This window comes from Nerophis ophidion, linkage group LG01, assembly GCF_033978795.1.
Source record: "Nerophis ophidion isolate RoL-2023_Sa linkage group LG01, RoL_Noph_v1.0, whole genome shotgun sequence".
NCBI classification, from domain to species: Eukaryota; Metazoa; Chordata; class Actinopteri; order Syngnathiformes; family Syngnathidae; genus Nerophis; species Nerophis ophidion.
Window position 1 is genome coordinate 973,257 of NC_084611.1, and position 13,880 is coordinate 987,136.

General features: G+C 47.4%; 1 protein-coding gene across 4 annotated transcripts in view; it reads left to right on the plus strand.

Annotated features, from left to right (window-relative positions):
- The window catches only part of dlc1 (DLC1 Rho GTPase activating protein), a 261,583-nt gene that overhangs the window by 202,795 nt on the left and 44,908 nt on the right, over positions 1–13,880 (plus strand). For all 4 annotated transcript variants that reach the window (XM_061887484.1, XM_061887563.1, XM_061887643.1 and 1 more), the window contains 2 exons: positions 3,021–3,092; positions 8,542–8,623. In XM_061887484.1, the coding sequence (XP_061743468.1) occupies positions 3,021–3,092; positions 8,542–8,623 (154 nt within the window). The remainder of the gene's footprint in view (positions 1–3,020; positions 3,093–8,541; positions 8,624–13,880) is intronic.

Below are 13,880 nucleotides of genomic sequence, written 5' to 3' on the forward strand. Positions count from 1 at the left end.
GCCTTTAAAGGCCTTTTTTAGTCCAATTTGACCAAATCATTTGACCAAAAAAGTAATAAAATAACTGATGTGCTTGACTGGGACATTTCAAATGTTTGTCCTCACGTAGACTTCAACCCGCATCCCCATTTTCAGCCGAGGTTTTTTGTTTAGTTTGTAGCAGCTTCCCTTCCTGCCTTTGTAGGTCTGCTTGTTGTTTGCCAGACTTTGTCATTGCTGTCACAACACTTAGGAGAGCATTGTCAAAGTCTGCTGCCCTCGGCCCCGCCTGCCTTGACACCACAAACAGCAAAGACCGGGAGACTAGGGTGTGGGGGGGTGGACAGAGTCCATTGAGGGGGGGGGGGGCAGCAGCCTTTTGGCAAAGCACATCTAAAGGCTCTTCACAGGTCATTGGGAGACGTCGCGATTGTAACACACGCTGTGGGGCTTTTCCACATCTGGGTGTCACTCCGCAGCAGACTGAACAGCACCTGTAAGAGCCGGGCTGGCCAAAGGTTCAACAAAGTCCGAGGTCTGTGCCAGGACTAAGGAGCTTAGGTGGCGCCCGGAGGTTAGCGGCGTTTGCACCAAGGATGCTTTGAGCTTCTCGGGTCATGTGAGCGCCGAGCGGGAGACTAACCAGGTCGACAAGGTCACACTTGATCATGTTCTTCTGTATTTGTCAGACCTTCTACCAGCTGAACTTGTCACGAGACAGTTAGTATTATTATCATGGGAAATAAAAAGTACTGAAGTCCTTTGACCAAGTGTTTTAAAACTGTTCTAAAACCCACTATTTGTCCTTTTTTGCTTGACTGATTGTGTTTTAGTATATTAAGTCTTAGCTTCTGTTTGAAATATTTCTTTGTACTGAATGAAAAGTGTGTGATAAATCAAATAAATTATTATTTGTTATTTCTGCTGAGCGCTGCGGCGTCCGACTGTGTTCGGCGGTCCTTGAACACACCGTAAAAACCCCCTCCATGTCGTATAGAACGATCCCTAAATGTATGTTCAGTGAGTATTTTAGTTCCTTAAGCTAATTTAGATCATCTTAAGAAACGACTCATTTTCATGTTAGCATTTAAGCTAGCGAGTTGGCGCCAGTCAGTCCCTGCGTTTATCAAAGTGAGTTCAATAATCACGTTTTTTGGATTGTTTTGATTCAAAATGATGATACTAAGAATTGATACTGTTTATCGTCACATCCTTACCTTCTAATATGTCTTTATTCTTGTTGTCGGAGACTTTTTTTTTTTTTTTTTTTATGACACCAAAAGACGACAACGTCTGACCTCGTTTTTCCAACCTGGAAAACAAAATGCACTTTTAGATAAAGGGAAAGCTAACTCTTTAGACCGGGAGTTCTTAACCTTTTTAGACTCGGGGCCCAATTTTTCTACTATAATATAAATAATCTTACCCTTGTATTTATTTTATTTTTTAACGTAATTATATTTATATAGCGCTTTTCACTAGTGACTCAAAGCAGTTTACATAGTGAAAGCCAATATCTAAGTTACATTTAAAGCAGTGTGGGTGGCACTGGCAGCAGGAGGCTAAAGTGTCTTGCCCAAGGACACAAGGGCAGTGACTAGAATGGCAGAAGCAGGGATCGAACCTGGAACCCTCAAGTTGCTGGCACGGCCACTCCACCAACCGAGCTATAATGCCCCACAATTTTAATCATATTCAATATTTTTTATCTGACCTAATTACAGTTTACAACCTTGTCATTTGATCTGAAAATGTGTTCATCGCAAAGATTAATATTTATTTAACACATAAACCTTTACATATAAATAATTAGTTCTAAAATAAATTAATAATCGATATGTTTCAACACTAAGCAGTATTTCCAATTAAGGTGCAAATGAAAGAACAGCTTCACGACTTTAGTCGTAATTTTTGCGCTTAAGAAACTTCTCTGTGACTTTCGCTGCAGACTTGTTTGTTTGAGATTGTCACTAGCGCCACAAGTGGTGGAAAAATGTAATACAGGCGATTGTTAAGAAAACATCGCATGTTTTAAAACATAAGAGAATCAAGGTTGTAAGATGCAAATAATTGGTAATAAAGGAGTGTTACTGGAACTAGTTTCACTCTAACAGGTGACCGACATTTGGAACCTTGTTAAAGTTGCAGGAGGCTGGCTACTCATCATACTTCAAATCAAAATACAGTTTTTTTTGTGGAGTACAGTCAAAAACAACTACATCAGGAGGTTGCCTACAGCCCCAACCGTTAACATCAATGTTTTTCGGAACAGCACTAATTGCAGAGCCTGGCGACTTCCAGAGACCGAGCACCCAAACCACAGGAGGCTCCGTGCTTGTTTGAATCCACGTGTTAAATATAGCATTGTTGACGCCGTATTTTCCCCAAATTAAATAAATGATAAATAAATAAATGGGTTGTACTTGTATAGCGCTTTTCTACCTTCAAGGTACTCAAAGCGCTTTGACACTACTTCCACATTTACCCATTCACACACACATTCACACACTGATGTCAGGAGCTGCCATGCAAGGCGCCAACCAGCACCCATCAGGAGCAAGGGTGAAGTGTCTTGCTCGGGACACAACGGACGTGACGAGGTTGGTTCTAGGTGGGATTTGAACCAGTGACCCTCGGGTTGCGCACGGCCACTCTCCCTCTGCGCCACGCCGTCCCAAACAAGGAATCACCGTGTGTTTGTGTGGCTAAAGACAAAAGCTTCCCAACTCCATCTTTCTACTTTGACTTCTCCATTAGTAATTGAACAAATTGCAAAATATTCAGCAACACAGATGTCCAGAATACTTTAATACTTTAATTGCGCGATGAAAAGAGACAACTTTTAGCTGCTAGTGGTGCTGCGCTAATATTTCCTGACAGTCCGTGACGTCACGCGCACGCGTCATCATTCCACGACGTTTTCAACAAGAAAAGGACTTGAATGGGACCGAAAAGTGTTTTGCCGCCGTTTTCACGTGTTGGAAGTTTGTGTCGATTGTGTCCGCTAATCTGACGAGTCTCCGTGTTCTTGTCGTCTGCAGAGATCGAGGCCAAAGAGGCCTGTACCTGGCTGCGGGCTGCAGGCTTCCCCCAGTATGCCCAGCTTTACGAAGGTGAGTACGCCTTCTTCGCAACCTTTTGTCCACACGTAAACAACGCCCAGCTGAGGGAAAATGTCATCCTGCTCAAAAGGAGCTGACTTTATGACATGGAATGAGTCGTGCTTGCTGTGTCGGTCCCTGCAGCAACCTGGGAGTCCACAGCCTTTTGCTGCTCTTTGCTGCTCTGACGTAACCAGGACTGTTTCAAAGCAGGCCCACTTGTCTGCATTTTGCTGCACGCCTCCCACAGGAACAACATTCCTGAGGAGGAGGAGGAGGCTTCACGAGCCTGACAAGCAAGTGCAGCCTGGGTTCCAAACATCAACTCCACTGCTTAACTACAACAAGTCCTAGAGTTTTAGCTCCAAAGCCAGATTCACCGGTCATTCCTTTCCCGTAACACAGACCAGAGCTATTGGACGGGACCCAAGGTTCACTTCAAAATTGGTAGCCCAAATGGTGTCAAGACTACAGCCCGCGGGCCAATTGGGCCCACAAAAGGTCTTAAGTTTAATAAGGAAACGTTTCCATAGAAAGATTGTGTTCCGTTTTCCGTTCGGGCTCCAGTACTCTGGAATGCCCTCCCGGTAACAGTTCGAGATGCTACCTCAGTAGAAGCATTTAAGTCTCATCTTAAAACTCATCTGTATACTCTAGCCTTTAAATAGACCTCCTTTTTAGACCAGTTGATCTGCCGCTTCTTTTCTTTCTCCTATGTCCCCCCCTCCCTTGTGGAGGGGGTCCGGTCCGATGACCATGGATGAAGTACTGACTGTCCAGAGTCGAGACCCAGGATGGACCGCTCGTCGGGACCCAGGATGGACCGCTCGCCTGTATCGGTTGGGGACATCTCTACGCTGCTGATCCGCTTGAGATGGTTTCCTGTGGACGGGACTCTCACTGCTGTCTTGGAGCCACTATGGATTGAACTTTCACAGTATCATGTTAGACCCGCTCGACATCCATTGCTTTCGGTCCCCTAGAGGGGGGGGGGGTTGCCCACATCTGAGGTCCTCTCCAAGGTTTCTCATAGTCAGCATTGTCGCTGGCGTCCCACTGAATGTGAATTCTCCCTGCCCACTGGGTGTGAGTTTTCCTTGCCCTTTTGTGGGTTCTTCCGAGGATGTTGTAGTCGTAATGATTTGTGCAGTCCTTTGAGACATTTGTGATTTGGGGCTATATAAATAAACATTGATTGATTGATTGATTGATTTGAAAAGCCTGACATTTATGCTGACACTTTGCTGTCATTGGGCGGGCAGTGTGGCTCCCGCATGCAGCTGGGGTAGGCTCCAGCCATCGCCGTGACCCCGTGAGTGACAAGCGGTACAACATGGATGGATGGACCTTAAGTTATGCGCAGAATAGTTTCCTCGTTCAGCAGATTACTTATGACTTAATGCAGACAACCTCCCCTAGTCATAGTGCCAAAAAAATCTAACCAGAACATAATGGCAACACACACGATCACACATAACACAACCGGCTCACTGAACTTTGTAGCTGTTATAAAAAATGTCCATTCACCATAAAAAAAAATGTAAAATTACAAAGCATGATGGAAAAAATGCAAAACACCCTCCACACTTATCCATTTTAGCTGCTTGATATTTCTGATATTGCCTACAAAACGTTAAAGAGGTTCTTCTACAAGGGAGGAGCCAAACTTTGACACGCTCTTAGTATCCAAGTATAGGCTATAATATATATATATATATATATATATATATATATATATATATATATAGATAGATAGATAGGGGCATCACGGTGGTACAGGGGTTAGTGCATGTGCCTCACAATATGAAGGTCCTGGGTTGGATGTTCGGGATCTTTCTGTGTGGAGTTTGCATGTTCTCCCCGTGACTGCGTGGGTTCTCTCCTGGTACTACGGCTTCCTCCCACCTCCAAAGACATGCACCTGGGGATAGGCCCCTCCCACCTCCAAAGACATGCACCTGGGGATAGGCCCCTCCCACCTCCAAAGACATGCAGCTGGGGATAGGCCCCTCCCACCTCCAAAGACATGCACCTGGGGATAGGCCCCTCCCACCTCCAAAGACATGCACCTGGGGATAGGTTGATTGGCAACACTAAATGGTCCCTAGTGTGTGAATGTTGTCTGTCTATCTGTGTTGGCCCTGCGATGAGGTGGCGACTTGTCCAGGGTGTACGCCGCCTTCCACCCGAATGCAGCAGAGATAGGTCCCAGCACCCCCCGCAATCCCAAAAGGGACAAGCAGTAGAAAATGGATGGAGAGATGTAAACTGTAAGTAGGTTCAACACAATTATTGAATATGATGCAAATCAAGAGTAAAATTAGTAATTCAGTGTGGATCATTTAGTGGAAAAAATGGACCCTGAGGTCCAAGAGGTTAAGAAGACCTGGTTTAGACCAAATGTCTACCGTGGAGGACGCTGGTTCGACAAGGTTAAGAAGACCTGGTCTAGACCAAATGTCTACCGTGGGGGACGCTGGTTCGACAAGGTTAAGAAGACCTGGTCTAGACCAAATGTCTACCGTGGGGGACGCTGGTTCGACAAGGTTAAGAAGACCTGGTCTAGACCAAATGTCTACCGTGGGGGACGCTGGTTCGACAAGGTTAAGAAGACCTGGTCTAGACCAAATGTCTACCGTGGAGGACACTGGTTCGACAAGGTTAAGAAGACCTGGTCTAGACCAAATGTCTACCGTGGAGGACGCTGGTTGGACAAGGTTAAGAAGACCTGGTCTAGACCAAATGTCTACCGTGGGGGACGCTGGTTCGACAAGGTTAAGAAGACCTGGTCTAGACCAAATGTCTACCGTGGGGGACGCTGGTTCGACAAGGTTAAGAAGACCTGGTGTAGACCAAATGTCTACCGTGGAGGACGCTGGTTCGACAAGGTTAAGAAGACCTGGTCTAGACCAAATGTCTACCGTGGGGGACGCTGGTTCGACAAGGTTAAGAAGACCTGGTCTAGACCAAATGTCTACCGTGGAGGACACTGGTTGGACAAGGTTAAGAAGACCTGGTGTAGACCAAATGTCTACCGTGGGGGACGCTGGTTCGACAAGGTTAAGAAGACCTGGTCTAGACCAAATGTCTACCGTGGGGGACGCTGGTTCGACAAGGTTAAGAAGACCTGGTCTAGACCAAATGTCTACCGTGGGGGACGCTGGTTCGACAAGGTTAAGAAAACCTGGTCTAGACCAAATGTCTACCGTGGAGGACGCTGGTTCGACAAGGTTAAGAAGACCTGGTCTAGACCAAATGTCTACCGTGGGGGACGCTGGTTCGACAAGGTTAAGAAGACCTGGTCTAGACCAAATGTCTACCGTGGGGGACGCTGGTTCGACAAGGTTAAGAAGACCTGGTCTAGACCAAATGTCTACCGTGGGGGACGCTGGTTCGACAAGGTTAAGAAGACCTGGTCTAGACCAAATGTCTACCGTGGAGGACGCTGGTTCGACAAGGTTAAGAAGACCTGGTCTAGACCAAATGTCTACCGTGGGGGACGCTGGTTCGACAAGGTTAAGAAGACCTGGTCTAGACCAAATGTCTACCGTGGGGGACGCTGGTTCGACAAGGTTAAGAAGACCTGGTCTAGACCAAATGTCTACCGTGGGGGACGCTGGTTCGACAAGGTTAAGAAGACCTGGTGTAGACCAAATGTCTACCGTGGGGGACGCTGGTTCGACAAGGTTAAGAAGACCTGGTCTAGACCAAATGTCTACCGTGGAGGACGCTGGTTCGACAAGGTTAAGAAGACCTGGTCTAGACCAAATGTCTACCGTGGGGGACGCTGGTTCGACAAGGTTAAGAAGACCTGGTCTAGACCAAATGTCTACCGTGGGGGACGCTGGTTCGACAAGGTTAAGAAGACCTGGTCTAGACCAAATGTCTACCGTGGGGGACGCTGGTTCGACAAGGTTAAGAAGACCTGGTCTAGACCAAATGTCTACCGTGGGGGACGCTGGTTCGACAAGGTTAAGAAGACCTGGTCTAGACCAAATGTCTACCGTGGGGGACGCTGGTTCGACAAGGTTAAGAAGACCTGGTCTAGACCAAATGTCTACCGTGGAGGACGCTGGTTCGACAAGGTTAAGAAGACCTGGTCTAGACCAAATGTCTACCGTGGGGGACGCTGGTTCGACAAGGTTAAGAAGACCTGGTCTAGACCAAATGTCTACCGTGGGGGACGCTGGTTCGACAAGGTTAAGAAGACCTGGTCTAGACCAAATGTCTACCGTGGGGGACGCTGGTTCGACAAGGTTAAGAAGACCTGGTCTAGACCAAATGTCTACCGTGGGGGACGCTGGTTCGACAAGGTTAAGAAGACCTGGTGTAGACCAAATGTCTACCGTGGGGGACGCTGGTTTGACAAGGTTAAGAAGACCTGGTCTAGACCAAATGTCTACCGTGGGGGACGCTGGTTCGACAAGGTTAAGAAGACCTGGTCTAGACCAAATGTCTACCGTGGGGGACGCTGGTTCGACAAGGTTAAGAAGACCTGGTCTAGACCAAATGTCTACCGTGGGGGACGCTGGTTCGACAAGGTTAAGAAGACCTGGTCTAGACCAAATGTCTACCGTGGGGGACGCTGGTTGGACAAGGTTAAGAAGACCTGGTTTAGACCAAATGTCTACCGTGGAGGACACTGGTTTGACAGAATATACAAAATAGGACAAATAGTGAAAGGAGAAGTCTGTTCCCTCGGTCCTTAGCTTTGTAGAAATGTAGCTGAGTATCCTAGACCCCGACATAGACCTTTCCTTACGTAACCGCCAGGACGAGGGACATCTGTCAACAGGCCGGATCCGGTTGGAGCGTGAAAGGCTTCCTATTGGCGAGAGAAGCTCATTGTGCGGTGAAAAGGTGATGAGACCGTCTCAATGCGCAGGCAAACTGGAAAAGAGCGTGCGTCACCTCGCAGACTTCAGCCTCAGCCGGCTCCTCACAATTAAGGATTTGTGCCGACGCGTGACGCATTTTTTCCTTCCCATTCGCGTCCGCCGGACAAGCGCCATTGTCGGCGCTGTCAGGACGATTGCCCCACTAAAGATAAGCGCACTGATAGCCTTTGTCCGCACGGCAGAAAGTGCTGGTAGTCCCTTCAGCTCTAAGTTCTTATCATCATCACTACCCTGAAGGCTTCAGATGCAAGATTCCCACTCGGGGTTGGGCCATAACATTCCAGCGCCTCGTCTCCTCTCAGCCGTTTGCAGTTACTTGTGCCGTGTTAATCAGGTTGACTCCGGAGCGCCAGAGAATGACGGGGAAGTGGGAGCTCTGAGGACCTATTGTCATTCTTCAATCAATGCCTCCCACTACTCCCTCCCCAGCCCCCCAGCCCCCCAGCATGCCGCAGCTGGGTTTGTTTGCTCGGCTAAGACGCCACTTCCTCTTTGAGCCGGTGTCGGGGGGAAATAGAAGGTGGGACGGCAGAGTTCTGATGTGTCTCTCTCCCTCCCTTCAGATGCTCAGTTTCCCATGGACATCTCCTCAGTCACCAGGGACCACGACTTCCTGGATCGTGATGCCATTGAGGCTCTCTGCAGGTGAGACTTGGTGCCCGTGCTCTGATGTTTGCCACCACTCCTCTGTCTCTACCCATCTCCTGTGGCCACCACTCCTCTGTCTCTACCCATCTCCTGTGGCCACCAGTCCTCTGTCTCTACCCATCTCCTGTGGCCACCAGTCCTCTGTCTCTACCCATCTCCTGTGGCCACCACTCCCCTGTCTCTACCCATCTCCTGTGGCCACCACTCCTCTGTCTCAACCCATCTCCTGTGACCACCACTCCTCTGTCTCTACCCATCTCCTGTCAAGTCCTCTGTCTCTACCCATCTCCTGTAGCCACCACTCCTCTGTCTCTACCCATCTCCTGTGGCCACCACTCCTCTGTCTTTACCCATCTCCTGTGACCACCACTCCTCTGTCTCTACCCATCTCCTGTGGCCACCACTCCTCTGTCTCTACCCATCTCCTGTGGCCACCACTCCTCTGTCTCTACCCATCTCCTGTGGCCACCACTCCTCTGTCTCTGCCCATCTCCTGTGGCCACCACTCCTCTGTCTCTACCCATCTCCTGTGGCCACCACTCCTCTGTCTTTACCCATCTCCTGTGGCCACCACTCCTCTGTCTCTACCCATCTCCTGTGGCCACCACTCCTCTGTCTCTACCCATCTCCTGTGGCCACCACTCTTCTGTCTCTACCCATCTCCTGTGGCCACCACTCCTCTGTCTCTACCCATCTCCTGTGGCCACCAGTCCTCTGTCTCTACCCATCTCCTGTGGCCACCACTCCTCTGTCTCTACCCATCTCCTGTGACCACCACTCCTCTGTCTCTACCCATCTCCTGTGGCCACCACTCCTCTGTCTCTACCCATCTCCTGTGGCCACCACTCCTCTGTCTTTACCCATCTCCTGTTGCCACCACTCCTCTGTCTCTACCCATCTCCTGTGACCACCACTCCTCTGTCTCTACCCATCTCCTGTGGCCACCACTCCTCTGTCTCTACCCATCTCCTGTGGCCACCACTCCTCTGTCTCTACCCATCTCCTGTGGCCACCAGTCCTCTGTCTCTACCCATCTCCTGTGGCCACCACTCCTCTGTCTCTACCCATCTCCTGTGGCCACCAGTCCTCTGTCTCTACCCATCTCCTGTGGCCACCACTCCTCTGTCTCTACCCATCTCCTGTGGCCACCACTCCTCTGTCTCTACCCATCTCCTGTGACCACCAGTCCTCTGTCTCTACCCATCTCCTGTGGCCACCACTCCTCTGTCTCTACCCATCTCCTGTGGCCACCACTCCTCTGTCTTTACCCATCTCCTGTGGCCACCACTCCTCTGTCTCTACCCATCTCCTGTGGCCACCAGTCCTCTGTCTCTACCCATCTCCTGTGGCCACCACTCCTCTGTCTTTACCCATCTCCTGTTGCCACCACTCCTCTGTCTTTACCCATCTCCTGTGGCCACCACTCCTCTGTCTTTACCCATCTCCTGTGGCCACCACTCCTCTGTCTCTACCCATCTCCTGTGGCCACCACTCCTCTGTCTTTACCCATCTCCTGTGGCCACCACTCCTCTGTCTCTACCCATCTCCTGTGGCCACCACTCCTCTGTCTCTACCCATCTCCTGTGGCCACCACTCCTCTGTCTCTACCCATCTCCTGTGGCCACCACTCCTCTGTCTCTACCCATCTCCTGTGGCCACCACTCCTCTGTCTTTACCCATCTCCTGTGGCCACCACTCCTCTGTCTCTACCCATCTCCTGTTGCCACCACTCCTCTGTCTCTACCCATCTCCTGTGGCCACCAGTCCTCTGTCTCTACCCATCTCCTGTGGCCACCACTCCTCTGTCTCTACCCATCTCCTGTGGCCACCACTCCTCTGTCTTTACCCATCTCCTGTGGCCACCAGTCCTCTGTCTCTACCCATCTCCTGTGGCCACCACTCCTCTGTCTCTACCCATCTCCTGTGGCCACCACTCCTCTGTCTCTACCCATCTCCTGTGGCCACCACTCCTCTGTCTCTACCCATCTCCTGTGGCCACCAGTCCTCTGTCTCTATCCATCTCCTGTGGCCACCACTCCTCTGTCTCTACCCATCTCCTGTGGCCACCACTCCTCTGTCTCTACCCATCTCCTGTGGCCACCAAAATAAAAGCAGGGGGCGGTCACTTCCAAAGCATGCTCGGGAAGAAGATGACACAATAATCAACCTGGCCTGCAGTCATTCTAGTTGTTTATCTTCTTTTTGCCAGCAGCAGAGGTCTTTCTTGTGCAAAATTCCAATGTTCCGTACATTAAAGGGGCCCAATTGTGCAAAATCAACTTTTCCTACCTATCAGTACCTGCTGTTATGTATTTGGGATCTGCATAAGTCCTAAGTATTGACAATTTATTTATAAAACAAACTTACTTTCCTTCATACTTCTGGGAAAGGAGCCGTTTGGAATCGGCCCCATTTTGTGACCTTTTTGCCATTTATCCATATATGGTAGAAATGTGCAAAAAGTGCCTTGCGTGAGTCCGCAGTTGTCTGCACAATAGTTCACGCTTCTCTACTGCTCGCTAGTGTCACATATTGTGCAGAAATAACTACAAAAGTGCACTTCATTCAATAACGGTGTTACAAAAAAGATGAGTTATAATAATACATCATGTTGGATAAAGACAACATACAAACTCTTAAAAAATACTGAAAATCCATGAATTTTCTAAACAGCTAGAATGATGTATGAAGCAAACTTTAATCTGCTAGTCAAGAATATAGAGAAGAAATATAATCTTAGAGAAAAATGTAGTTTCAAACATTTGTACGCACGTACAACACTTAAGACCTCCAGTATTTCAGTATGTGGAATTAAATGTTGGAATGGATTAAACAAAGAAGTCAAAAAATGTAATAATTTAATCCACTTCAACAAACTCTTCAAACTTAAAGGGTTTACAAACTACAAAGAAGAAGATAAACTTTCTGAATGTATTTCATCCATGTTTTCATTTTCTAGATCATCTTATTCATCTCACCTTATGAATTATAACTTACTTATTTATTTTTAATGTTATTACTTTTTGAGTATCCTTGCCTCCGCTAATTCGAGGAGTTCTCAACATTGTTGTTAAAGGGGAACATTATCACAATTTCAAAAGGGTTAAAAACAATAAAAATCAGTTCCCAGTGGCTTGTTGTATTTTTTGAAGTTTTTTTCAAAATTTTACCGGTCTCGGAATATCCCTAAATAAAGCTTTAAAGTGCCTTATTTTCGCTCTCTGCGAAGACACTGGCCATTTCCCTGTGACGTCACACAGTGCTGCCAATGTAAACAAACAATGGGAATACCACAGCAAGATATAGCGACATTAGCTCGGATTCAAACCCGGATTTCAGCGACTTAAGCGATTCAACAGATTGCGCATGTATTGAAACAGATGGTTGGAGTATGAAAATATTGAAGAAGAAACTGAAGCTATTGAGCGAATAGCTATTGACGCTATTCATAGCCATAGCATGGCCGAATAGCTGCGTTAGCATCGCCGGTAAAATGTGCGGACCAAACGATCAAGACTTTCGCATCTTTTGACACTGGAGCTACTTAAATCCGTCGATTGGTAAGTGTTTGTTTCACATTAAATGTGGGTGGAAGGAAACGTAATATAGTTGCAAATGCTTCTGCAGGTTATCCATACATCTCTGTGCCATGTCTGCTTTAGCACCACCGGTAAATAGCATGTTAGCATCGATTAGCATAGCATGTTAGCATCGATTAGCTGGCAGTCAACATCAACAAAGCTCACCTTTGTGATTTCGTTGACTTTATCGTTGCAAATGCATCTGCAGGTTATCCATACATCTCTGTAGCCATGTCTGCTTTAGCACCGCCGGTAAATAGCATGTTAGCATCGATTAGCATAGCATGTTAGCATCGATTAGCTGGCAGTCAACATCAACAAAACTCACCTTTGTGATTTCGTTGACCTGATCGTTGCAAATGCATCTGCAGGTTATCCATACATCTCTGTGCCATGTCTGCTTTAGCACCGCCGGTAAATAGCATGTTAGTGTTGATTAGCATAGCATTTTAGCATCGATTAGCCGGCAGTCACGCCACAACCAAATATGTCTGATTAGCACATAAGTCAACAACATCAACAAAACTCACCTTTGGGATTTCGTTGACTTTATGGTTGCAAATGCATCTGCAGGTTATCCATACATCTCTGTGCCATGTCTGCTTTAGCACCGCCGGTAAATAGCATGTTAGTGTTGATTAGCATAGCATTTTAGCATCGATTAGCCGGCAGTCACGCCACAACCAAATATGTCTGATTAGCACATAAGTCAACAACATCAACAAAACTCACCTTTGGGATTTCGTTGACTTTATGGTTGCAAATGCATCTGCAGGTTATCCATACATCTCTGTGCCATGTCTGCTTTAGCACCGCCGGTAAATAGCATGTTAGTGTTGATTAGCATAGCATTTTAGCATCGATTAGCTGGCAGTCACGCCACAACCAAATATGTCTGATTAGCACATAAGTCAACAACATCAACAAAACTCACCTTTGTGATTTTGTTGAATTTATCGTTGCAAATGCATCTGCAGGTTATCCATACATCTCTGTGCCATGTCTGTCTTAGCACCACCGGTAAATAGCATGTTAGCATCGATTAGCATAGCATGTTAGCATCGATTAGCTGGCAGTCAACATCAACAAAACTCACCTTTGTGATTTCGTTGACTTTATCGTTGCAAATGCATCTGCAGGTTATCCATACATCTCTGTGCCATGTCTGCTTTAGCACCGCCGGTAAATAGCATGTTAGCATCGATTAGCGTAGCATGTTAGCATCGATTAGCTGGCAGTCAACATCAACAAAACTCACCTTTGTGATTTTGTTGACTATCGTTGCAAATGCATCTGCAGGTTATCCATACATCTCTGTGCCATGTCTGCTTTAGCACCGCCGGTAAATAGCATGTTAGCATCGATTAGCGTAGCATGTTAGCATCGATTAGCTGGCAGTCAACATCAACAAAACTCACCTTTGGGATTTCGTTGACTTTATGGTTGCAAATGCATCTGCAGGTTATCCATACATCTCTGTGCCATGTCTGCTTTAGCACCGCCGGTAAATAGCATGTTAGTGTTGATTAGCATAGCATTTTAGCATCGATTAGCTGGCAGTCACGCCACAACCAAATATGTCTGATTAGCACATAAGTCAACAACATCAACAAAACTCACCTTTGGGATTTCGTTGACTTTATGGTTGCAAATGCATCTGCAGGTTATCCATA